The sequence below is a fragment of the Sinohyriopsis cumingii genome, chromosome 18 (genome assembly GCF_028554795.1).
Source record: "Sinohyriopsis cumingii isolate HCF-2022 chromosome 18, ASM2855479v2, whole genome shotgun sequence".
Taxonomy (NCBI): Eukaryota; Metazoa; Mollusca; class Bivalvia; order Unionida; family Unionidae; genus Sinohyriopsis; species Sinohyriopsis cumingii.
In genome coordinates, this window is record NC_142978.1 from 48697146 (window position 1) to 48725125 (window position 27980).

Below are 27980 nucleotides of genomic sequence, written 5' to 3' on the forward strand. Positions count from 1 at the left end.
ACTGCTCTGCTAGAATGCGTAACATATTGTATTCAACAATTAACACCGTACGCTATGCTTTAAACTTTCTCTGAGGTGTCATTAAAAAAATTCTTTTGGAATATAGTGTCTGAGGCAAAACAATCACCAAACTAAGGTTCATCGATGATATCGATGGCTTAGCAGGAGATGAACAAGTACTGGACCTCTGAGTGATCCGTCTCAATCAAGCATCACTACTGTATGGGAGGCAAAACAATCACCAAACTAAGGTTCATTGATGATATCGATGGCTTAGCAGGAGATGAACAAGAACTGGACCTCTGAGTGATCCGTCTCAATCAAGCATCACTATTGTATGGGATGGAGATCAGTGCTGAAATGGCAAAGATAATGACAAACAACCCGAATGACATCCAAAAGGAAATAATAGTGAATGGACATATGCTGGGCGCAGTAACAAGCTTTAAGTTCCTGGGTGTTATCTCCTTTGACAAAGGTTCAAAACATGAGGTTCTATCCAGGATTGCGCAGACAACAGTTGCACTGGCTAGGGTGAATTCCATTCGGAAGGACAGCAATATCACATTTAGGTCCAAGATCATGCTTATGCGCTCCCTCGTCATATCCATATTCCTGTATGCATGTGTGACATGGACCCTGACAGCAGAGCTAAAGAGAAAAATCCATGCTTCAGAGATGAGATGTTATAGAAGGATCCTAAACATCTCCTTCTTGGACCAGGTATCAAATTAGGAGGTGCGCATTAGAATACAAGGTGCAATTGAACCTTAGGAAAATCTGCTCATCACTCTAAAGAAACGCCAGCTAAGATGGTATGATCACGTCTCACGCTCATCTGGTCTGGCAAAAAGAATTCTACAGGTCACAGTCAGAGGAAAGAGAAAACGAGGTAGACAGAAGAAGAGATTGAAAGATAGCGTCAAAAGGTGGACAGGCATCGACTTTGCAAAGTTTCAAACTCACTGGAGAACGGAACAAAAAGGAGAGAGATTGTTCCAAAGTCATGAGTGACTCCCCTAATACCAGCTACGTTACGAGAGAAATGAAAATGAAATGGAACGAAACATAATATTTATTATTGTCCACCGCTTTTTTGCTCATATTAAGCACAATTCGGTAAAATGTATCTGGCACCTTATCATCTGATTTTGTTCTCTGGTGCCCGCTAGCAAATGTGTGTCCACCATCATCTATGGTGTATCTTTTGTGATCGTAGCCAGATAGTCAGATTTTATTTAGCGTGATTGTACTTACGACATGCTGATCCTATCGAAATGAATTCATTGACATGTTGTTTCATGCCATCAAGCACTGCTACGTAGTCGCACTAGTTCGTAACGTTCTTGAAAACATCTTTTTCTTGATTCCATTTGTAAGCAATTTCAAATTATCTAACAGATTCAAAAAGTACATTTTCTTCGAAATATAATTACTTCTTGCATGCCGGCCATATGTTCTTCATTGAACTTGCCCACATTCTGTTGTTGCTTGCATCGTATTACTTGTAAAGTGGTTTTCTTTGTTATTGAGGGCATTTTATTGAGAGAACGAGAGAAATTGAAATGGTCATGTAATATAGTCATAAGAAAAACATCCTTTTCGAGCTAGCAATTTGAGCTTGTCGCAGGTATATGCTTCTGCGATATATCTGAAAGATTTTCTATTCTTAATAAAGTTTTCAAGTGAAGTTTACATGAACTGCAGTCTCTCTATGTAACGCAAAGAGAATAACAAATAATTCTCTAAGTTATTTGGTATGCACGTTATTATCTTGTCCAAACTGTTTCAATATGAAACGAGTGTCGCAGCCCAGGAGATTATGAAATACTAATGGAACAAATTCTGGCGTCCTCAATTGCAGGTTACATTTATTATCCGCTGCACCACGATATCGAACTTTGTCATCGCAAATTGGCTACTTGCATATCCAACACGACGTAATGGTCATACATTTTTCTCTTTCGCCTGCATCATAAATTATTTTTGCAGGTAGAATGCGACTCAAGTAACCATCTTCTGCTAGCAGGCTCTATATCAAATGTTATCCACAGTTTGCGCTGTGAAATATTTTTTAATGGCTTGCCTTGCTTATTGGTAACGCAGACGACTTTGTAAGCGTAGCTTCAAGGGATATGCTCGTGATAGTTTCTTGTACGGGATTTTTCAGAATTGCTGTCTGCACATGATATGGGAACAAGCAGTGGCTCAAAGTCAGCATACACTATAAACGGCACACGTCACATACGACTGAAATGTTCAAATTTCGATGTGTTATTGTTTGTGTCTGGCACGATAGCTCTTTCGACGTTGGCACAGTATCTGCGGAACCCAGTAAGAATCTCTTCATTCGAAAAACTATTGAGACACGTTCTCCAAAAAATTATTTTGTCCTTATTCTTGTTGTATTGGCCAAATATAATCCAGCCAGACCCCTTGCTCTTGCATATATCGATCTTGTTTCTTAGCGAGCTAAAAACGATTATGTATATATATATATATATATATATATATATATATATATATATATATATATATATATATATATATATATATATATATATATATATATGTAAAGTATTTCCTTGTTAAATGCTCGCAGTGTCTTAGACAAAACTGTGCCATGGTTTCAGTATCGTTTATCTCAGTAAATACAACGCTAACACGAACGGAAAACTTTATACCACGATGCAAATCGGCTCGTCTAACAGAATCTTTATAATGTTGGACCTTACGGTCAAAAATGTCCAATGGCAACAGCTTGCGCATTCGCATAATGAACGTTTTACGTAGCTAGTAAAGACCATTAAAATGAAGCTCATGTTTATGCTCATTATATATAATATGCAGATTAATGCTTTACGACCTTTAGAAGCATCGTTTTTATGCAAGATGCGCTGTGATGCAGCAGCAACTTGTTGTCATAACAGACGAATACTTAGACTCATGACAGCACCTCACATCGTTGATTTTTGCAAGGAACATTTTTGTGAGAACAAACTCGTGTCTTTTAACCATAACTTTTTGCAAAAGCTTATTGCACGACTGCCTGTGAGCGACACCGCAGTAAGATTCAGAAGAAATGTCATGTCAGGATTTATGTCATTTTTCGACAGCTTCAAACAGCTTCATCCTAGTGGATGTCGGTGATATAAAAAAAATAGCATCGGATATTATTTAAAACTGCGTTTAATGCAAAAAAAAGTATGACTTATATGAAAAGGATGCTGTGATTACTTATAACTACGACGAAAACAACTCTATATATATATATATATATATATATATATATATATATATATATATATATATATATATATATATATATATATATATATATATATATATATATATATATATATATATATATATATATATATATATATATATGTGTGTGTGTGTGTGTGTGTGTGTGTGTGTGTGTGTGTGCCAGAAAATTTCACGTCAGAAATAACTTGTCGTATGAAGAGTGGAACAATTAAGCAGAGTCATTGACAAATTCATCACGTCAAATACGCAAAGAGCACACAAATTTCTGCATGCAATCCCGTAGCTAGCAAAAATATTGCAAGAATAAGAAAGAATTATTTCTCAGTACTTACATGCAGACGTAAAAAAACCCATAATAATATATGCAATGTGTAGAGTGCAGACTTGCCTTGAGTGTCAGAGAGATGTTGTAAATAATTCTTGCTCATAAAACGTTCCCGAAATAGGTTCGCCACTAAGGTCTGCTATCTTAAACGTCACATAAATTGTCGTTAATATTTCTGACGGAGCAACAAAGTATTTGGTCCAGTTCGTCGTATGACCCTTTTCGATCAGTCTCTAGTCTCTGCTAAGTTTAAGTCGATCGTCCACATTAAACTTTCTCCTGATGATTAATTTGTCTGCGTACAGCGTTTTGATTTGCTTTTTTTTTTCTTCACTGGGTTCATCTGGTGCCATATTATTACTTCTGTGTTTCGTATGATTATATTTGTCCGCTATTTACTGCAGGGGTCCCATATATTTTTTGTAAAGTGCTTCACACAACAATCTCTAGGGTCCTGTTAAGTCCTTCAAAAACGACTGTTTTGTCCTGAAGCCACATTTCACACATATCATTATAAAATTCGCCGTCATGATCATCCCAAACTTTTTCTGGTCTACGTGACAAAGATGCAAAGGCGTCTTGGATAGCGGCGCCTGTTTTATTTTGTAGATGCAAACTCCAAGATTACTTGCTAAAAACATTTATACTATTAAGCAAGTATTTGACGCATTTGTTCTCCTTGGAATATTCAAAAAGACCTGATATAATCAACACTATTGGCAATAACTATCCGCCTAGGCAAACGACGTTTTGCTGGCTTATGTAATTCTTCTTTAAGTACATCATCTATTTCTTATTAGCCGACATATTTTTATTTGTTGACCTTTGATCTGCCAGCCTTGGGTTTTCTGGCCGTTGATTTTACTATTGCTACGTCAGCTTTATATTTAAGTCCAAAAGCGACTTTGGTATGTGAAAACTATCTGCTGTGAAAAAGGCCATAATCCTCTTTACTTCAATATCCGATATTTAGAATCATTTATGCGTTCCGTGTCTTTTAAAATATCAAGATGAAATATAAGATACATGTAGACAAATTCTTCCAAATATATTTGAGTTCTTGTATCTAAATTTGCATTTGCCGTAAAATCACTAGGTAGAGCAGCAGTCGTTTTCAAGTATCCTCTGACCTCTAGAAAACTTTAATGGGGCAGCAAGTAAACATTTTCATCTCTCGCATCAATAATTCTTGTACCAGCTTTTATTCATGCGATTAGAGGCATTATCCAAGTAATCCACGTCCTCGTATTCTGAAGTAGCATCATTATAAGACTCGTCAATGAGTTTAAAATAATCAGGGCTAAATTTAGACAACATAATTATGCCACTGTTACACACGTCTTTTTAGACAAGAGCCACTCATGATTTTTGATAGATTTGTCAATGCCGCGGACTGTAATCTTACATTAAGCCGATTCATAATTTCTTGACCGCGCTTCGATAATATTTTTAGCTGCAGAAGTCATTACACGCTAAGCTTATTTTGTTTAAGCGATTTCTCTAATTGCCTGTTTGACTTCTGCTGGCGAATGCGATATGTTTTCCACGATTATTTAACCTGCTGCACTGCCTGCAGACTAAGCGGCACCCTTCGCAAAACTCTAGGACAGAGGACCAATTTTTCTTGCTATGCCTGGCAACACAGCACCTGTCCTACAACATATTGATAACAAAAAAATCTAGATTGATTTTCTTGCGCTTAATTCGTGTTGGTTTCATTATGCAAGTCAATTATATCATTTCATCTTGCGATCTCAGATGGAAGTAAAAATTTTACGTTCTCATTATTTAAGTTCACGTTGTTTCCTTATTGGTTTGTGATTGACATTGCAACTGCAGGCATAGTTTTGTAAAATTCAACAGATACAATGTATTTCCCCTAGCATACAGAATGAAAACTTCAAAAGAACTTACAGTATTGTGAATTAAATTCCAAATGGTCCTAAATGTTCTATCACAAATCCAAATGTATGAAGTTCCAATTGAAATCCAGTGGTATTCAAAATAAATTTCAATAGTAATATGTTGATATGCCTGAAGGCTCAAATGTGCTAATGTGTCAATGGCTTGGAACGTGGCTATGTGCTGGCAGTCTTTTGATGTATCTCAGTAATATAATTCTAAAAGTCCTCTTCTCAATTCACTGTAATTCCAAATTAGTAATTTAGTCCAAGAAGTATTAATGAGAACTTTGTAATTCCAATGAATAATTTGAATAAGTAAATCCACCCAAATTAAAAACTGAACAAAAAAATAAGACCGATTTCACTTCAGATATTAAGGTAGGAATGAATACATCCTTAAGTAAACACTTTCAAATACCCTTCACTTGACCAAGGTCGCAATTATCATTTTCTGCAAATATTCTGTCAACTTAATGAAACATTTCTTCTCTGGACTTTCCAAGATCAGAATCAAGACTTATCTTTAACTCATTCTGAAGTAAACATGTTTATAATTAATAATGATCTGAATATTTCATCTATAATCATAGAGAAATATTATCTATGAATTGTGTTACTTACAAAATGAATGTCACTGGTCAGGTAGACCATTAATTGATCCTGGACTAAGGTCGATTACAAGATACAGATATGCGTAAAAGTTTTGGATTACTAAGTAAATTTTTGCTGAAGTATTTCAGTGACTTCATTATCAACTTCTGTGTCAATGTTTCCTGCCTGTTTACATGCCGCTAGCAATATTAGTTGTGCGACAAGCTCAGATGAGTTTTGAATATGATGCCTCTTCCTGTTTTAGGTTGGAATATTTTAATAATTTTGTCAAAATGTATCATTAACTTATTGCATTGCGTAACAAGATTTCTTAATACGAAATCAGTCTTCTGTTTTCTTACTGAATTTTGTATTTGCCCTGACTCCTTGACAATTTCTTTTATTTGTTCCAGATGCTTTATAATTTCAGGCAGGTCCTTTGCCTTCTGTCCCATTTTCTATTGAACTTAGTTACCTCCTCTTTTGCCCTGTTTATTTTTTATATATTTCCTTCGACAGCATCTACTTTTCTCCTTTGCAAGTGATCATACAAATAAATCACGTACTACTTCTCGATAACTTTTCTTTTTCCGTAAAAGGATTCTTCGCTTTTATTGAGCATTCGAGCAATCTTTTCTAATATATCCTGCTGTTCCTCACCATGCTCATCTAGCATTGTGCCAAGTCTATCCTGCTTCAAATCGTGTGTAGTTGCAGCTTGTTATATTTTTGTAACAAACAGAACTAAAGTTTCTGCTATCTCGTTTTGATACACTTGCTTGAGTATTTTTACTGCTAGTATGCGACAAGGTAGTTGTTGCTGCTGCTACGCCACGAACTTTCTCATAACATCAGCTTTATTTTGTTTTGTTCTCCTGTACTCCGACAAATAGCAATATACTATATGTTTTTATAAATATTAACATCTTGCAAATTCAGCCTGGAAAATAAAACTCGTCAAAACAAAGCCGATACATTTCGGGGACTTCTTCTGCATCTCGATGAAATGCCATAAAATTATGTTTGTTCGGTGGTATAACCTAGTGACAGCATTGTTTAAATATAGCAGTATCTATTCCACGACAATGGTCGCGTGCAATTAACTCGATGTTGCGATTGTCTAAGGCAGAAAATAAAACAAAACAGCCTGTGTTGTGTCTGATACATTTTGTAACATCATAGTAAGATTGTAAGTATACTGAATTGCAGCGCTTGTTTTGTGACAACGAAAATTATTCTTTAATTTATTCATGTTGTCGCGATAAATTTTCATATCATCAAATATTGCGACAGAATCACATCGCCATCAAGTTCTTTTACAGGCGTCATCTCATTTGGCTCCATTTTTTTAAACGTAGCTGTCTTGTTTTGTAAGCAGCATTAGAGCTGCTCACATCGTCGATAAAGCAGGTAAGCTTTTAGTGTGTAGCCATACCGGGATTCAACGTATAAATAATGACTTGCCTTAGTTAATACGTTAGTACACAGGATATTGGGAAGCAAATTTCTTTAGCTGCTGCCAGTTGGACCTACTGTCATGTAATGGCAATCGAGAAACAAAAATATTGTGTCGTGATTTTCTGACGTTTCCTGAGTGAAACTTAATGATACACATTTCTTTACATTTCTTTATAAAAGGTCTAGATATAATGATTCATTTGTACAACTATCGGTACTGTCATTATCAATGGCAGATCAGGTACAGCGAACAACAATATTTCTCAAGAGTGTGTACTTTTTGCTGGACACAATTGAGCTTCAGCGATCGTTGGTACTCAATGCTGCTGACTGCGCCAAGTGTGTTACCTTGGTCTGGAGGAACCATGTATTGGGATAGGAGTGTGGGCAGCAGAAAAATCATAAACTTGCTCGGGCCTGCTGTTTATACGGAAGCGACAAATAAGAAATACGTTGATGATAAATTTCTGGGCAATTTCATTGTTCCAAAGGGTTGTCAGATTTTTGGGCTAATGAAGAATTACATAGTGTAACTGCACTGACATTTTATTACACGCCTCCCATAGAAATATATCGCGATAAGCTAGCAGATGGCACCTATTCTCCTATTAAAGTTCGAGCTGCCAGCGGTTTAAGACGTGCTGAAATTGGGGCAACGAGCAACGATTTTGATTACAGGCTCTGGAATGACATTAAATGTTACGATAGCAATGAAGAACACTAAGATTAGAGATCTAACTACTTCAACACGCATTGCAGATGCAGTCAATAAGCAGTATGCCTATACAAAATTTGGTTCTGGCACCAACATATTAGTCAATAATTCAACGTGACTAACAGAATAACTGGAACAAAATCAGAGCTTGCTGATGGTAAATCACATTAGCGTTGTGTACGCGCTGGTATGCTGCCAATAATCCTGCTTCAGTCGATTTTATACATTATATCCTATTCATTTTTTTCTCTCTCTAATTTAGATACAATCTGCTGCAATTTTCATATGGCGCGCTTAATCGTTTTATCATAGCCTGTGACGCAAGCAATATAATTGTACGTATTCTTAAAATTTTCCAAGACAAGATAGCAATTAACTTGCATTCAAGGTACTTCTTAGTGTTATCATTGTAATACAATCTGGCTCGTCTTGGACGCTCGTGATCAAGTAGTCGTATTCCTTAGTGTTATCATCGATCACAGGTGTAATACAATCTGGCTCGTCTTGGACGCTCGTGATCAAGTAGTCGTATTCCTTAGTGTTATCATCGATCACAGTTGTAATACAACCTGGCTCGTCTTGGACGCTCGTGATCAAGTAGTCGTATTCCTTAGTGTTATCATCGATCACAGGTGTAATACAATCTGGCTCGTCTTGGACGCTCGTGATCAAGTAGTCGTATTCCTTAGTGTTATCATCGATCACAGGTGTAATACAACCTGGCTCGTCTTGGACGCTCGTGATCAAGTAGTCGTATTCCTTAGTGTTATCATCGATCACAGGTGTAATACAATCTGGCTCGTCTTGGACGCTCGTGATCAAGTAGTCGTATTCCTTGTGCAAATCTTTTTTCAGAAATAACAATAACTCCGCTTCAGTAGCTTCTCCTATGTAAAACAAAAATCATCTTAGTCACCAAAGAATTATAAGATCCCCATAGCGATCGGATAATTTTCATATCGACCATAGTCTCTGAAAAGAAATGTTTTGTCATACTCCGATAAAATCCAAGATGAGATGCAAGCAAACCATATGATACTATAAACTAAGACTTCTAATCCTGATAAAATACTTGCGGCAAATAATACTCGGGAAGTCAGCTGACGTTTCTGACAAAGGGACACGTGACTTCCAGAAGCAAAATATTGTATAGCCTTCTACTACGTGGCAATGCTACCTATGATGGTTGCATGTCAATCTCTTTTATAGCAATGTCTTTAGGTAATGCAAATGGAAAGGTAGAAATATCTGTGTCCAATACAGTGTCACCAACTACGGTCGGCATAACAGAACACCACATTGCTTACTTCTGTTTTATCTCTTGTGATCTCACAAATTTATTAAAGACAGCGAAAAAGTCCATTATTATCCTATATCATTTCTTCAGCTCATGCATACAAATTTTGTAGCTATTATGAACACAAACAAATGGCAAAGGCCTTTCTAAGAAACATCGTCCTCAATTGGCCGTCTTCACAGGCGATCGAAGTCTCAAAACCCATACGCCCGCTGGGCCGTACCTCAAGAATCCCGTTTCGACTTCGGCTCGAACGCCAGGTCTTCCGGTCTGCTTTAGAGGCGATATAAATTCCAAACCTCCAGCGTCACACGCGATTGAAGTCAAAAACCTTGTAACTTCCCGCGTCATAATCGATCGAAGTCCCAAACATCCTGCGTCCGTGGGTTGTATTTACATCAGAAGCTCATTAACCCAGCTGAACCTCAGTTCGAATGCCAATGTTAACATTAGAAGGTTGGCCGCACCTGAGAATCCCAATTTGTCTACAGCTCGAATATATATATATATATATATATATATATATATATATATATATATATATATATATATATATATATATATATATATATATATATATATATATATATATATATATATATATATATATATATATGACACATTCAAAATGTCCTTGGATGCTAACTTGTTCATTCGTATTTCAGGTTTGTCTAACCATTCCTACTCCGACGCAGCACATTTTGATCGCCAAACCAAATGACAGATCGTTTCAGACTGATCCGGACAGTAAAAAGTTGGTCCTATATTATATCAAGCACGAAGTTGCGTATGTATTATTTTTATCAAATTTCACATCGTATTAGTTTATGATTGTCTGGTTTAAGCATGGCTACCGGGAAATATTGCTTATATTTTTAGTCTCCTTCAGCCAGATTCTCGCGTAACTCTGAGAGATCGACGCTGACCTAGGGTTTGATCAAGACCTATACAATTGATTGTTACTAGCAGGTGTTGCTCATATCTGTTACTTTCTTCTTTAGGAAAAATATACCATGTATACAGTAAGGATGACAAGCTCTAACTGTGTATACGCAGTACATGTAAAAATGTTTATAACGCATTTTAGATATAGTGGAATGTGTTGGTGCCAAAAGTAAAAAAAGACTTGACTTTTATGTACTCAGCCAAATACAGTTACAGGTGTGTGTGTGTGTGTGTGTGTGTGTGTGTGTGTGGTCAAAGTATGACAAGTATGCAGTTATGTGATTTTTGTTTTTGACGAACACTGTCTAAGATGCCATCCAGTAAGCGAAGCTACCTGATATTTTGTAAGTTAGTCATAACTGTTACAGTCGTTTATTTTTAAAAAATTAAAAATTAAAAAAAAAACATTTACCATGCTTTCGAATGACGAATATCGCATTGAACCTGTAAAACGTCTGCTTGAACGAGATCAGTATTTATTCTTACTTTTTCCTGTGAATCGAACGAAAACTTCGCCAACAGAGTCATTAAAATTTTCTAAAAGGAGTCGAGGTAGGTAAATGATTAGTGTGCAGTACTTTCGACCGGATGGATGCAGGTTCGAATCTTATCCAAAGCAAACCATATCTGCCCATAACATGATTGTACTCCTTTTCCCTCCAAGCGATATAATAAGCCATGTTGCCGTATGAAACCGTTTCCTTTCTTGATGGAGACGATCCCATATCTTAACTTTACGAATACTTCTCATCTCTCCACGTGCAGATTGCATATAGAAGACTTTTCAATATTAGTTCTGTAAATAATAAAAGAATTATATGTTCATAGAATGTCACCATTAAATTAATGTGTAAGAAATGTGTTCATAATTTTGGAATCCCATCAATAGCCAATGCTTCTGCAACATACAACCAATTTTCATGCCAAATAAAGAGAATACAGCAAATAAAAACAAATGACGACTTAGCCTCGTATTCTCAAACTTTTTTTATACAAGCTCAAGTATAAAACCTTCCCTCAAAATCGATTTTATATTTGGAGTAAATTTAGGCTACTGAAATTTGGCAGTCTTAGAAAGTGATTTAAATAAAGAAAATCGTGAAATCTCTTTGATTTAAATTTTTTGTAACTAAAGTTACACAATGCCAAAGTTTTAGACTCTGCAAATTTTGCTCTGAACGGTTCTAGAATTAGATTTCATGAGACATGGTTGTTAGATTCAATTCATGGTCATATGCTGTTTATGCTGAGCAAGCGCACAGAGGTTGTATTTAAGTCATTCGTAGCTCGTCGAGACGGTCCGCTGGCATGTAGTCGATGTCAGCCGAAGGTTGCCAATGCAGATGTTTGTAACAGTGCATGCATATCGATACCCTCTGCCACTGATCAAATATCCATATCGTGGGCGGTCGCGTACGAATTCGTGGGGTGGAATATATGTTGAGTTTTGTTTGGGTAGTATGGTAGTAGAAACATATTTTTGTTTACCATAGATTTTGTAGTCAATATAAATTCCGTTGTAAATGGAAGTATGTGTGTTTGCGTGTGATATATATATATATATATATATATATATATATATATATATATATATATATATATATATATATATATATATATATATATATATATATATATATATATATATATCTCTTCTTATCTTGGCATTCGTCCGTCTACGAGAGACGATGGCATAGCTCCAAAGAACGCTTTTGCGTATCCTTCTTTTTAGCTCTCTTTTCAGCTTGCTTTATTCTTCTCTTTTCCTCTGCGTTTTGAACTCCCTGCCTGACAGCTAGACGCCAGCTGGAACGGTTGTTTGCACAGCTCTCCCAGTCGTTGACATTGATGTTTGCTGTCTTCATATCCTTCTTGCAAACATCTTTGTAGCGCAGATGTGGTCGTCCAGTTGGTCGTGCACCTTCTGCTAACTCCCCATATAACAGGTCCTTGGGAATGCGACCTGGGTCCATTCTCTTGACATGGCCGAGCCAGCGAAGGCGCCTCTCGCTGAGTATGGAGAACATGCTGTTCATGTTGGCGCGTTCTAGAACCTCTGTGTTGGGTACTTTGTCCTGCCACTGGATGTGCAGAATGCGCCGCAGACATCTCAGGTGGAAGCTGTTGAGTTTCCTCTCGTGTCTTGCATAGGTGGTCCATGTTTCGCTGCTGTAGAGAAGTGAGCTGAGCACGCACGCTTGGTAGACACGCAGTTTAGTCTTCTCTGTGAGGTTGGGGTTGTTCCAGACCCTCTGGTTAAGTCTGGCCATCACTGCTGCTGCCTTGGCAACCCTGCCACCCACCTCAGAATCAATGGAGAGTGAGCTGGAGATGTTAGACCCGAGGTATGTGAAGTTCTCGACAACTTCCAAATTGTACCCATCGATGGAGACAGAGGGAGGGGAGTCTGTGTCCTGTGCCATGACATTTGTTTTCTTCAAACTGATGGTCAGTCCAAATTCCTTACATGCATGGGAGAGGCAGCATACCAGCTGCTGAAGTCCATCTTCCGTGTGTGATGTCAAGGCTGTATCGTCGGCAAAGAGCAATTCACGGATGAGTACCTCTGTGACTTTAGTCTTAGCACGGAGACGGGCGATGTTGAACAGCTTGCCGTCAGCCCTGGTATGGATGTACACTCCCTCGCTGCAGTCCTTGAATGCGTACTGGAGAAGCATGGAGAAGAAGATGGCAAAGAGCGTCGGTGCAAGGACACAGCCTTGTTTGACTCCGCTAACGACTGGGAATGCTTCAGATGTTGCGCCATTGAAGCACACTGTGCTGTGCATGTTCTCGTGGAACGACATAATGACAGCAAGCAGACGTGGGGGGCAGCCGATCTTCTGCAGGAGTCTGAAGAGTCCACTCCGACTAACCATGTCAAACGCCTTCGTCACGTCTATGAAGGCAATGTAGAGGGGCATCTGCTGCTCGCGACACTTCTCCTGCAGCTGACGTAGTGAGAAGATCATGTCTACAGTTGACCTGCCGGCTCGAAATCCACACTGGGATTCTGGGTAGACGCGGGAGGCTAGGATCTGCAAGCGTGCCAAGGCAACACGGGCGAAGGCTTTTCCGACGATGCTGAGGAGGGAGATGCCCCGATAGTTGTTGCAGTCGCTACGGTCTCCTTTGGTTTTGTACAAAGTGACGATGTTGGCGTTACGCATGTCCTGTGGGATGTATCCCTGTTCCCAGCAAAGGCAGAGGAGTGTGTGTAGGGGCTGGAGAAGTGCTGGTTTTCCGCTCTTGAGGACTTCAGGCGGAATGCCGTCGCTTCCAGGAGCCTTCCCACAGGCAAGGCAATCGATGGCTTTTCCGAGCTCTTCCAGGGTGGGCTGTGTGTCTAGCTCCTCCATGACAGGCAGGTCTGGAATGGCGTCCAGGGCAGTTCCAGTGACATTGTTTTGGGTTGCATATAGCTCGAGATAGTGCTCAACCCATCGCTGCAGTTGTTTCCCCTGGTCTGTGATGACTTCGCCCGTCTTGGACTTGAGGGGGGCGATCTTGTAGCTGGGGGGGGCCTGTCGCCTTTTTGATACCCTCATACATTCCTCTTGTATCCCCGGTGTCAGAAGCTGTCTGTATACTGTTGCAAAGGTTCAGCCAGTAGGTGTTGGCACAGCGGCGGGCGGGTCTTCTGGGCGTTATTCCTTGCAATCCTGAGGGCTTGTAGTGTTCTGGGGCTAGGTGCAGCCTTGTATGCCAGGAGGGCTTTCCTCTTTGCCTCAGTCACGGGCTCCATCTCCTCCCAGTTTGCCTCATACCAGTCGACATTCTTTCGCTCCCTCTTCCCGTAAGCTGTGATGGCTGAATTGTACACAGAGTCACGGATATGGGACCACTTGGAATCAATGGTGTCATCAGGTGTCACTTTGGTGAGGGCTTCCTTCAGTTTGCTGATGAACTGCTGTGTTTTCTCTGGGTTGCTTGCACAGCAGGTGTTGATACGTGGGTGACCCTTCTTCTTGGCGTGGTGCAGCTTCTTGGGTAATATTCGCACCTTGCTGGCCACGAGGGAATGGTCCGTGTCACAATCGGCACTGTGGTAGCTGCGGGTAAGGAGGACACTGGCCAGTTCTGCACGCCTGGTGATGACGAGGTCTAGCTGGTGCCAGTGGCGTGAACGTGGGTGTCTCCACGACACCTGGTGGATCTCCTTGCATTTGAAGAAAGTGTTTGTCACACATAGACTGTGGGAGCAGCACATCTCCAGCAGTCGCTGACCATTCTCGTTGATCTTGCCCCTTCCGTAAAAGCCGAGACAGGTGGACCAGGCCTCATGGTCAGCTCCCACTCTAGCATTGAAGTCTCCTAGTAAGTAAAGGCTTTCATTGTTGGGGATACTGGATATTGCCTGATCCAGAGCCTCATAAAACTTGTCTTTCTCCTCGTAGGTGGAGTAGAGGGTTGGGGCGTACACACTGAAGATGTTGACCGGGCCTAAGGATGTTGACAGCCGGAGGGCAAGGATTCTCTCAGTACCTGATGATGGAGGTTCAATGAAGGCGATTAGCGTGTTCTTGACGGCAAAGCCTACACCATGCTGCCTAGGTTCATCCAAGGGCTTCCCCTGCCAAAAGAATGTGTAATTGGCTTCCCTGATGGTGCCGCTGTCAGCCAGTCGGGTCTCTTGGAGGCAGGCAATGTCGATGTTCAGTCGGGAGAGTTCTCTGTCAATGACGGCAGTCTTCCGTGCATCGTCGATCTGCTGTAGGTCAGTGGTCAATCCAGGACACATGGTCCTGATGTTCCAGGTTACAAAACGAAGAGTTGGAGTCTTTTTATTTCTTCTTTTAGTCTTTCCTGGTGCAGAGTTTTGTGGCCCACTTGTCGAGATGGTTCTCTAAGCTCCACTTACCCAGTGAAGCACTCAGGCCATGGCGGGCAGCACCTTACTGACTGGGGGCTGCCCAGCTTGAGGCGGGCGGTAGCTGTCCAGTGAGACCTGATGATCTCTCCCACCGTCAGAGGTAACCCCTGGCGCCAAGCTCTACGCCAATCGAGCTTTGACTTAGAACCGGTAAACTGCTACTTCTCGTGTTGTGCCGACGCCGTACGACGACGCTGGAGTGTCCTCTCCAGTGGAGCTATGAAGCCTGGGCAGGGTGGTATGGAGAATCAGCTGTTGCCCATGCAGCAGATCCCCCCTCTCCACGCAGCTGGTGTGCCCAAGGGAACGACGAATGCCGATACAGCTTGGCACCAACGGCGTCGCAGGAGTTGCCGGAATGACGTTGAAGTCAATGTCATACCGCCTTAGGGACTCCATCTCCGGATTTTCTGTCGGGGTTTACTCCCTTAGCCTTTCCCATGAGTGGGTATAGCCACAAGGCAGCAGAGGTTTGGAATCGGAGTTTTCCTTCTCCTAGATGAGCTACCATCCAAGGTTTACGAGTCCCATCTACCCGAAAGCAACTGGTTTTGTGGTCTAAGGTTGACATTGCCTGGGGTGGGAGTGGGAGACAAGCGCCCCAATCCTCCAAAATGCCCCATACGGCCTGCGTCTCTTACTGCCTCTGTCAACTAAAATCCAGCTCCTGGCCTTCGCGAGTGGCTTAGATTTGAAGCCCGGCAGACCATGTTTTCTACTAACAGGAGAAGGGGTGAAGGCGGCCCACTGGCGCCTTAAAACCAATATATATATATATATATATATATATATATATATATATATATATATATATATATATATATATATATATATATATATATATATATATATATATATATATATATAACCACTAGGTCACCGGATCGGTCGAGATAGGAAGAAATAAAACTTTTATTATTACAGCAATCCAGCCTTCAAAGGAATTCGTTTTCAGATAGCGTCCATATGCCCTCTACATAAAGAACTTTTCACGCTGCAGCAGAAATTAAGAAATGGCCTGAAATAAATCCCTTATAAAAACAAAACGTATTATTTCTGGTAAGAAAGATGTTGCATGACGATCTTAACAATAATCTGTATAATTTCAGATTACCTGTGATAGTACATCTAATATGTGATGAGAAGGCGGAGGAACCTTTATTCACGATAAACGGACCACAGGAGACAGGCCTCTCTGTAATAGCCAGCTTGCCACAAGCTTGAAAAATACTTCTCATATAAGTGCTTAGCAGAAGTTGCCATCCGTGCTGATCGAATTGTCATGTTGCGACGTTAATGGCAGGAGCGGAGGCAACTCTTGATTTTGCATAATAAGAGAGAAACGTGTGTGTGTGTGTGTGTGCTTTGGATTTTTAACGTAGCTTTCACAAATGTTCCAGTCATATCGCTGCGATGTCTGTAGTGTGGCAGTTTATAGTTTTGTCTAGCACTGGGGCATCATGCCGCATAAATGTAGCATCATGTCCCACCAAGTCACATTATCCTGACACCAGGTCGACCAGTCCTAACACTAACCACTTAATTCTGGCCACCAAGCGAGGCAGCTGAAAGTACCATTTTCATAAGTCTTTTGTATGACTCGGCCGGGGTTTAAACCAGCGACTTCTCGCATCCGAGGCGGACGCTATAACCACTTAGGCCACGATCGGTCCGAGGTCTGAAGTGAAAAATCACTTAAGTACAAAAGGCCTTAATCGGAAACCTTATGGCAATATTGGTAGATTATTCGTGTATTCTTATTTCATAGTATATCAAAACTGAATGAGATTGACTGACGTACACTTGTAATGATATGATCATTTAATGAAGCTTGGTCATCACTGCTTGTGGGGAAAAGGCGATGTCTACCCAATAGATACTGCTCAGCATCATAGGAAATTATAGAAATGTGAGTGATCTACATATTTATTTTTCACCGAAATTGAAATATTGTAATTCAAGCTCTTTCATCCTTGTTATCAGATAAAACTGCACAGTATCAGGCTTGTCGTTGCGACAAAAAAGGAACTACTCACAATACCGAAGTACAAATATTGACATATACATTTACCTGACTGGGATGTAATATTTACATATTCATTTACCTGACTGGAATATAATATTTGCATATATATTTACCTGTCAGGAATAGAATATTTCCATATACATTTACCTGACTGGGAGGTAATATTTGCATATACATTTACCTGAATGGGATATAATATTTACATATACATTTACCTTCCTGGAATGTAACAGTTACATATACATTTACCTGACTGGTATGTAATATTTACATATACTTTTACCTGACTGGGATATATTATTTACGTATATATTTATCTGACTGGGATATAATATTTGCTTCCCACGTGCATCTAAAGTAATTAGTGCTTGCTTCATCATTTGTCAGTTCTATAAATAGACGTTAAAGCAACAAAAGGGTGTCTTGAGAGTTAGCATCGCTCTTTGCGCATTGATTTTGAGATAAAAACCAACATGCGCTAAAAAATCAAAAATATATATCCGCTGTGTAAACAACAATAAATAAATATTCGGTGACTCAATTAATGGAATGTTGTCTATGTCTAACTTGGGAAGGAAAGTAGAAGCTTTCTCAAGGGACACAATATATATATATATATATATATATATATATATATATATATATATATATATATATATATATATATATATATATATATATGTGTGTGTGTGTGTGTGTGTGTGTGTGTGTATCCTTTATGATATCATCATGCCACTCTCCTGACAGGCCTTTATTATATCTATATCGTACTATCAAATCAGGTCTTTGTCTTATGTACATGTCACTATATCTGCAAGCACCTGGGGTGTGACATATGCATTACACTATGTAGGAATGAGTACATGGGAACCTCATAAGTAAGCATTTGTTGAACAGCAATGCATTCTCTTTTATAACCACATGAAATGAATTCCTAATACACACAAGGAACGGCTAATAGTCCTCTCCACAAAATAAGCAAATTTTTACTATCAGTTTCCATTTCTAGGCTCCATTGGTGATCATACTGGTCTGTGCATCAGTGTCCAGGGCCAGATCAGATAAAGTGTTAATGGCGGGGAGGCTTCCAAAATTTCAAAAGTGACCTGAATTTCTTGAAAGGGTATCAAAGCAAAAGTCGATATGTCTATTTACTGAAAGTGTGCATCAATATCCAATACACGGGAAAAATAATAAAACGATGAGAATTTCAAGAGACCATTGATTGTAGATTTGTGTGTGTGTGTGTGTGTGTGTGTGTGTGTGTTCTTTTTTGTTGCTTTTTTTTTCTTTTAGCTTGAGGGGATTCCAGAAACCCTGCTTCCCTTCCCCCTCCCCGATCCGCCATGGTGTCCGCATTAGTATACGTTTTGCGTTATAATATGATGTTTTATAGATGCTTTCTCTAATATTTATTGTCTCGAACACATGCAGTAAAACGTGTCTTAAGCAGCAAATATGTGGAAAGGTCAAACTGGCCTCTTATCAAAGGCGACATTTTATTTTGAACAGATATTGTACATCAGATCTTATTATTATTTTTTGTTCTTTTCTTGTTACTGTTGTCATTGTTGCAGTTGTTGTTTTCGCGTAATTTAAAAATTTGATTAGAAAGACATCTTTAATCTATGGTCTTAGAAACTTGTCAGTTTCGTTTCTTTTCTTTTGACATACTTTTGGTTTCGTTTCTTTTCTTTTGACATACTTCCACTTCAAGGAATTAACCGCGTAAATTGTCTTTCATAAATTCTAGTGCAAAAAGGGTTTCATTCAAATATTCTTTAAATTATTCCTCTGTGATTGTTAATGTAGACCCCTTTTGTTTATATATCGGGTAAATGGGGCAGTTAGCTTAGCTGCTTGTAAGTTGCAATGGATTCGGCTGTCTCAAACATTCACACTTAGACAAATATAGAAAGCGCCAACCCAATGACTGGGAGATCAACTTTGTTTTTATGTTGAAAAATTTGTTTCCATCACGTATTTGCTAGCAAATGTGCACGAGTATTTGTCCTTAGTTCTGTAGACTCGTTGCTCAGCATTTCTTGACAAGTTTGAACCAGCAGAATATTTTCGACCGAAATAGTGACTGCAACGTTGCTCCATTACATTCTTGCATTAAAAAGAGTAACCTAATGATCAGGTAAATGTTCAAGTTTACAGCTCAAACATGATTGGATATTTGCTGAGAATTTGGTATTTACATCAGGAATACCAGTTCGTTTTTCTAGGTAAATATGACTGTGTCTATTGAAAAAGACCGCACATATCTGATTGCACTGAGCATCATTTCATCACGCATCAGTTCCATGATTCTTCTACACCCACCCACTTCTTGCTGACGATAATTTGTCATGGTTATAATTTACCTAGCTGGTAAATACTTTCTGGATAATTAAAATTCTATACACGGCAGCACTTTTATTACACTGTACCGGCTTTTACTCTTTTACTAAGACTATTTATACTGGTCAGAAGATTACACAGTTACAGTGTACACAAAGTAACCTTAGCTTTAATAGATTAGATGCCGGCATTCCGCCATACTAACAATTTCGCATTGGTTGAGTTTTACCATTTCGTATTTTGAATAGGGCTAGATTTTTAAATAAAAAGAATTTCCCAGTCATACTGGCTGTTTATTATAGACCTTGTATATCTTAGATATTGTATAAAAAAAAAACTTTTAAGTCCCTTTATTTTGGTGTATGATTGATGGATGTAATTTGGGTTATAGAGTATACAGCTTGAACTTACTTTAGATGTTATCTTCTCAAAAAACCGCTAGCGCCGCTTTCTCATTTTCACTTCGTGGACTTCAGAGGTAAACTAAAAAGGGGGATAACGTTTTTGCATTTGATCTACTTTGTAATTCATTCATTGCACTTTCAGAAGTGTTATTTTCTAATCTGGCAAAATTCGTTTACAAAATTTTAATAATTGCTAAGTATAGTTTACTTCAGACTAATTTGGTCTGATTTTTGAGCATTTGGGAGCAGTCATATTGGTTAACTGTGTGCATAGATCAGTTACAATTTCCTAAAGTACAATATCCAAGACATTTTAGCAACAGTACATGAAAGTAACATATAGGTATGCCAATATTCTTAAAATGCGTATATTGCAAAAGCAAACCGCTTCATAATATCTGTCAAGCATCACCATATTCTGTCTCAATATTCCAATCGAGTTAGTAACGACACGTGTCCAACTAATGTAAGTTTACGGCATTTAGACCGTATTCTCATTTGACAGGTTCGGTTTACGGTACATTTGTACTCGGTTGATTTCTAATCTATTAATGTCCCTACTGGGCCAAGACAACTGGTGTCATCCACCCGTGTAGTAATCATGGTACTTTAAACAATACAGAGAGGGAATGGGCATGCTTCTACTAAAAAAATGCCATCAAAACATAAATCATGGGACTTTTTATATAATGCCTGGCTAACTTTAAGAATACTTTGTGAATTGTCTGATGAGATAAAGAGTTATGTTCCCATGCAAAACTAATATTTGTTACAATGAAGCAGATTAGTAATGCTTTGGGAGAAATCTGAAATGAACGGTATAATAATGTCAAGTGAGAAAAAGATCAGGCTAAAATTTCCACTCAAGGGTCGTGCCAGAAACATTCATGAACATAGAGGTGGGACGAAAATATCTACTTTCTTTCTAGAGTTGAACAATTTTATGGCAAATCTGCAAGAAGACATAATACTCATGGTGAACGCTTCTAGTGGTGGATTTTACCCAAACCAACACTCCCACCCATCTATTTGCGAGTCTATCTTCTTTGATCTACTATTTTCCTGGGTAAGGTTTCAGGTTTCAGGTTTATTTTAATGTAAAATAATAAATTGGACAGAAAAGTTATTTTAGTACCTAGAACAGAGGACTAATTTAATTATTGGACTTAAAAAAGGAATTATGTAAGTGAGAAAAAAAAAGAATTTTTGAATGATTGAGATTTGACATCCCCAGTCCTTCAGCCAAATTTTTTTCTTTATATTAACTTTCTATTTTCTGTTGTCACTCCTTTCCGTCTGGATTTTGTCCAATCGCCAACCCGCAAGTCTCGACGGCGAAATAGCCTATAATGTATTGTCTATAAACCTAGTCCCTAGATATTTATAAAACATAATTTAGATATAATTTGTATCATTAAATTGAGTCATTGATTTGGCAAACTTTGCAAACTTGCTTGCTGTGAAAATGGACTCGTATGAGTTCTCTTTTACATTTTAAAAGTTAACTTTATAAATCAGTCGCATTTTCATACTGATTATTCTGTTTTCAGTTGAGCTTAACGTTAAAGTGTGCATGCATTGACGGCTGCAGGATGACCGGTAGCGTCATTAGCATCAGCGTTGGAACAGTGCTTTGTCTAATGTACACTCTCTCTCTCTCTCTCTCTCTCTCTCTTTCTCTCTCTCTCTATTCTACTTTGTTCTTGTAGAATTGTAATTCTTCTTCTTTCTATATGTCCGTTCGTTTGGGCACATTTTATTACTCTACATGCTTGTTTAATATTCATTCACTTGCTGCTTTGCTTACTCATTTATCCCCTCACTCACGCCATCAGTTACTCAACCACTTTTTCACTTACTTACGTACTTTTCTTATTTACTAAACCCACATTTGGATTGTTAAAACATCCTAAACTACTGGGAGGATTGCCATGAAACTTTACACACGCACACATCTATTACAATACCTGGTTGCTACAAATTAAAACAACCTCCGATGCAGCCAGCTACTAAGCTTGAACTAATGGTCGTAACGACACGTGGTTTTCACTAAGAGCGTCTTAAGATGTCCAGAGTATAATTGGTGGTGATCCGGCAACTCGATATGGCAATTGCAGCGGCCATCTTGAAAATAGTGTTGTCGTTTCTTCCTCTGAATGGATATATATATATATATATATATATATATATATATATATATATATATATATATATATATATATATATATATATATATATATATATATATTAACAAGGAATTTTCGCTAAAAGAATTCTTATGCTGGCTGGTTAATGCAAATGTTGCCCTATCGCACATTTGTTATAGCTGCCATCTTGAAAATCTTTTCATCGGTAATCCTCCTGAACATATAGCCGTACCGACATAGTATTGTAACCAATTAACATTATGTGATGTCTACTTGGTTGGAAGTTTAAATAATGCCGATCTTACATCCAATATGGTCACCATTGCAGCCATACTTAAATGCTGTTAGGCGTAGCAACATCACGTTCTCACTTAAGGATTTCCTTTGATATGTAGTTGCTTCTAAACGAAATTGTACCAATCAGACTTGACCTCTAAACATCTTGAAAATCTTATTATCGCTACCTCTCTTTAACAGAAAGTCATATAGACATGGGTTTTTACTGTAATACTTCTTATGATATATATTTCGTCATAAATTTAAATACTTCTGCTCAGATCTCCAGGTTCAGAGCTTTTAATGGATCGTAGTAACGGCATATAATTTTCATTACAAGGCCTTTTACGATATCTAAAAGTCCTTAAAAAAAATAACGCTAATTAGACCTACAAGAAAATGGCAATGGCAGCGTATTGGAAATCTTGTAATCACTACTTTGTTCAATGTTGTTGTTGTTGGGTTGGGTTTAACGCCATTTTTCAGCGCATGATAGCTTATACATGGCCACCAATATATTTGGGTGGAGGAAGAATTCTGGAAAACCCCAGTAATAACCACCGACCCACGGGAAGCTACTAGCAATCTTTCTTACATACCCACACTGGCCCATCTCGACACTAGAACCCACATGGACAGAGGTAATATGACAATTAACGGTAAAGGCGAGAAGTTTAGATCACTCGGGGCACATTAAACTACTTTCTAAAAGTGATTGTCGTATAAACAGGGGGTGTTCACTGAAACAATTTGTTATGGTCGTATCAACATGGGATGTTCAATTAAACACTTTTTATGGTAGTATCAACATGGGATGTTCATTTAAACACTGTTATGATCGTATCAACATGGGATGTTCACTTAAACACTTTTTATGGTCGTATCAACATGGGATGCTCACTTAAACACTTGTTATGGTCGTATCAACATGGGATGTTCACTTAAACACTTTTTATGGTCGTATCAACATGGGATGCTCACTTAAACACTTGTTATGGTCGTATCAACATGGGATGTTCACTTAAACACTTTTTATGGTCGTATCAACATGGGATGTTCACTTAAACACTTTTTATGGTCGTATCAACATGGTATGTTCACTTAAACACTTGTTATGGTCGTATCAACATGGGATGTTCACTTAAACACTTTTTATGGTCGTATCAATATGGGATGCTCACTTAAACACTTGTTATGGTCGTATCAACATGGGATGTTCACTTAAACACTTTTTATGGTCGTATCAACATGGGATGTTCACTTAAACACTTTTTATGGTCGTATCAACATGGTATGTTCACTTAAACACTTGTTATGGTCGTATCAACATGGGATGTTCACTTATACACTTGTTATGGTCCTATCAACATGGGGTGTTCATCACTTAAACACTTTTTAGTACATGTATTTGGTCCAAAGTGACAATTAGGCCAATGCGACTTCCCATATTTTGGCAAATCTGGTAACAACTACTTCTCCTACTTCTCCTGAACATTTAGCCATTAGGACATTAAAATATACGTCCTTGAATGTTGGTATATTAAAGTGACAATAATTCAAAATTCAAAATGACTACCTTAGTGGCCTTTCTGAAGATATTTTTATCCTCCGTTCGTCGATCGGATGGTCTTCTCAACGTGGCGTTTCACTAAAGCATCCCAGCAAAATCGACTTCGAACTATGCATCATGTTCAGTAGATAATCTCTTTTAATATTGATTTTGTTCTGAAATTTGTGCAGATCGGACCATCGACATATCAGCACTTTTATGAAGAAATTTGAAAATCAGAGCGGTCAATCCGAAGGTCATAGCTTGCATTGTGTTTATGAACACAGTGATATGTACAGACATAACTGAATTTTGACCACACTTGTATTTAGTTGCATTTGAATGAACAAGTTGACTTTCAGACTCTCGAACGCTGGCTTCAAAGTCTTGAAAATTGCTCAATTAAATTCGAGAGTAGGATATTTTTAAAAGACGGCTTCAACACTTTGGGGAGAAGGGTGTACGATTTATTTTGTTATTCTCCTCTCTCTGAATCCCTTGAATATTTAAATTTTCAGTAACATCATCTAGCATAGAGATACAAGAAGATTTATAAAAATACGTAAACACTTTTAAGATAAATTAAATGGTACGGTGTTTAGGAAGTCGGTGTTAAGGCGCGCGCAGCTAGTCCGTCAAGACGCAAGAAGGTGAGCTTGAGTCTACAAATCGACTGCTTTATTCAGATGCCAGCTCACTTCTTATCTAATCTCTACTATATATATGTATATACATTACAGACTTAGACCAGTACTATATAAATCTTACTGATGTGATACGTGAATTTGACAAAATGTTTTAGCGGTGGTACTGTTAAACTCAAATTTGTTTTGGGTTTTTTTTAATAACGTTTTTACACACGAATAATGATACCTCAAGGGTACTCAGCAGGTTGCATTGTAACGATAGATATAACCAACAGTCTTGTTATCAAAAGATACAGTCAATTTGTTTACACATTTAGATGGTATAGAACTTTTGTCAATGTTAATTGTGTTGCAAACAAATACCATAAAAGAAAATACAAATGTTTATTTGTCGACTTTAAACATAATAAAATGAAATCTTTTATTATTTCAGAAAAGATGTATATTTATAAGCAATATCAATCCCAACATGATAATAATATAATAATAGTGTTTATTGGTAATATAGGCCACTGGCCCATGATACATATCCATTCATCATGCGGTACAAACAGATGTTAATAGTGCGTAACAAAATAATATCGTATTTTTAAGCAGTAATATACATGAAAGTAATAATTATTGCCTTTATCGGATATAGGTGAGACACGTATATACTGTACAATCAAACAAATAGGTTTAAGTGTAACCCTAAAACTTGTATGGAGCATGATTTGTAATATTGATTTAAAGTCTTATGAAGCAGGAGTCGTTGATAAAACGGTTTCTCTAATTACGTGTATAAGCAATATCAATCCCAACGTGATAGTTACAATAGTGGATGATTAATTTACGTATTTGATTTAGGTAAATAGAGAGAGATGTGTTCAGCTAAATGTACAGCGTAATCAGAGAGTCTTGTAAACTTAACAAGATCAATTTCCAGCGAGTCAACAAAAACAGAAACAGCACGTGATTACTCAATATATGATGTAGCTATGGTGTAATCTGGCATCGGAATGAGAAAATTTGGCATAAATATTAAATCATTTGCATGCCTGAAAATATTGAATACATTTTGATAAATACTGCAAATTAAATTGTTCATAACACCTACTGTAGCAGGCATATGTTGTTGGCATGTAACTATATCAAAATAAATGGTGGTTACAAATGCATCTTAAGAGTGATATGTTTCTTTTCAAAGTACGCTTGAGTAGAGGATGTAAAGGAAATAACATACATGACCTTTCAAAGACATCTTCAAAGAGAGGAAGCCAGAAACAATCAAGTGGGATGCTGGACAGGATATAAGCTTATGAGGGACCGGGGCACTTAAGATAGAGGGCCACATAGATCTACAAATTTACCCGAAAAGCAATCCTTATATTGTTTTTAATATGTGTGTAATTAGTATAGCTATATTGGGCTAATAAGTTTTCGATGGTTTATATATATAACCACGTGTCCCTGTGCCTACGTCTTAATACGGCCTTGATTTTGGTGAAGGGAAAGAGGATTAAGACAAAGAAGTTATGCATTTGCTTAAAAAAGAAGCCACTGAATACTTTTCAGCTTACTCAGACACAAAACGCATCTGTATTGGAAAGGTTTAAGCAAACTGCGAATACTCGAACGTGGAAGAATTTCAGAATGAAACAGGAAAATGGATTGACGTGTTGCCAAACTAAATTCTCGAATACAATAATAAACTCCGGATCAAATCTATTTGGTTACCTAACAAATATTTTTTAAATGGTCAAACAGATCTTCGAAATACAAATCAATTTTTTTAAACAAAAAACGATACCATTCTAACTTTACATGCAAAGTACTTGCGCGCGCGCGCGTGTGTGATTTGGATTTTCAACGTAGTTTTAACCATTATTCAGTCATATCGCTACGATGTCTGCAGTGTGGCAGTTTATTTTGATGTCTTGCACTGGGGCATCATGTCGCAGACATGTAGCATCATGTCCCATCCAGTCACATTATCCTGACACCAGGCCGACCAGTCCTAACACCAGCCTCTTAGGGATCATCCATAAAGGACTTTTGCAAAGATGGGGTGTAGGGGGTGTTTAAATGCGGACAACTGCGGACAAGGGTGGAGGGGTGTAAAGGACCTTGCGGACGTCCGTAAGCTAGTACTTTTTGTTATGGTATTCTGTGTTGAACAGCTGCTTTAGGCCTACTGCATGTATTCCAGTATGTTTTGTGCACGTCTTTTATGGGTGATCCCTAAGTATAAATTATTTGTTAATTTCAATTTGTACGAGTCGTGCCACAGAATATATATGAATGGGTTGGCCTTGCGGCAAGCGGCTGGCTGCAGCAGCTATCACTACACTGCTGCTACGCACAGTACATCTGAAAGCATCTATTCCAGCTGCCTTCCGCACATGTGTGAATTAATCAGTGACATAGGCAACGTACTGTTTAATAGAGTTTTCAATATCTATATTTTTCCAGTTAATATTACATATTATTTAAGAATATTCAGTATACTACCGATGATAATAATGGATACGCGTTATAAACTGTATAGCGACTTTAAGGATGTTATCATTGCTGAACACCCTGCTCTGAAGGCAGATCTGGCGCATAAACGTGCACAGGAGCAGTGGAACAATTGTAAACAAAATGAAGAACAAGTCAAAAACTTGAATCGAGTTTGGCATGCGAGACAACAGAAAGAAAAAGTCGTCTGATTAGCATGTGGGCCCGCGCTGCCACGTCTAAGGCCAGTCAAAGCCAAGCATCAGATTCAACTACTTCGACGCTAACCACGTCAGCTCATGAACTTTCGTCAAGTGTGGTGATAATAAATAGTGACGTTCAGTCAGAGGTGGAAGAGGCATCTTCTGCTGACGTAAAAGCAAGAGAGATGGATGCCGAGACACAAACGACAGCAGTAGCATGTCTAGTGAAGAAGAAAAAACCAAAGCTCTACACCAGCACAAGACGCAGCAAGCAATGAATTAGAATCTGTCAACGCACAAATGGCTAGTCTTTTACAGGTACAAAACAATGGACTGTGGACAGTTGATATGAAAACAAAGTCTGATGAACTCGGCTGCAAAATGGTGCAGCTGGAGAAAAAGTTAAAACGTCTGGCAGCTGAACGAGCACGCAAACAGAACTCCAGGCTTGACTTCAAGAGAAAGCAGACTGAAGTTACGGAAGAACATCCAGTCATTGGCTAGCGACTCAAAAAGTTCTGTCGGC

At 38.4% G+C, this 27980-nt stretch overlaps 1 protein-coding gene across 1 annotated transcript; it reads left to right on the forward strand.

Moving 5' to 3' along the window:
• The first annotated feature begins 342 nt into the window (after positions 1 to 342).
• On the forward strand, positions 343 to 27958 carry LOC149776587 (uncharacterized). The gene is made up of 2 exons (XM_089941320.1): positions 343 to 723; positions 27773 to 27958. The coding sequence occupies exons 1-2, from the start codon at positions 343 to 345 to the stop codon at positions 27956 to 27958; spliced, it is 567 nt and encodes a 188-aa protein (XP_089797446.1).
• Positions 27959 to 27980: the final 22 nt, after the last annotated feature.

Bases quoted from the DNA above. Each gene is read 5' to 3' on its own strand.
- LOC149776587 (XM_089941320.1), top strand. From the start codon at position 343: ATGGAGATCAGTGCTGAAATGGCAAAGATAATGACAAACAACCCGAAT. The intron at 724-27,772 runs GTATCAAATTAG...AGTCTTTTACAG, and splicing joins ACATCTCCTTCTTGGACCAG to GTACAAAACAATGGACTGTG.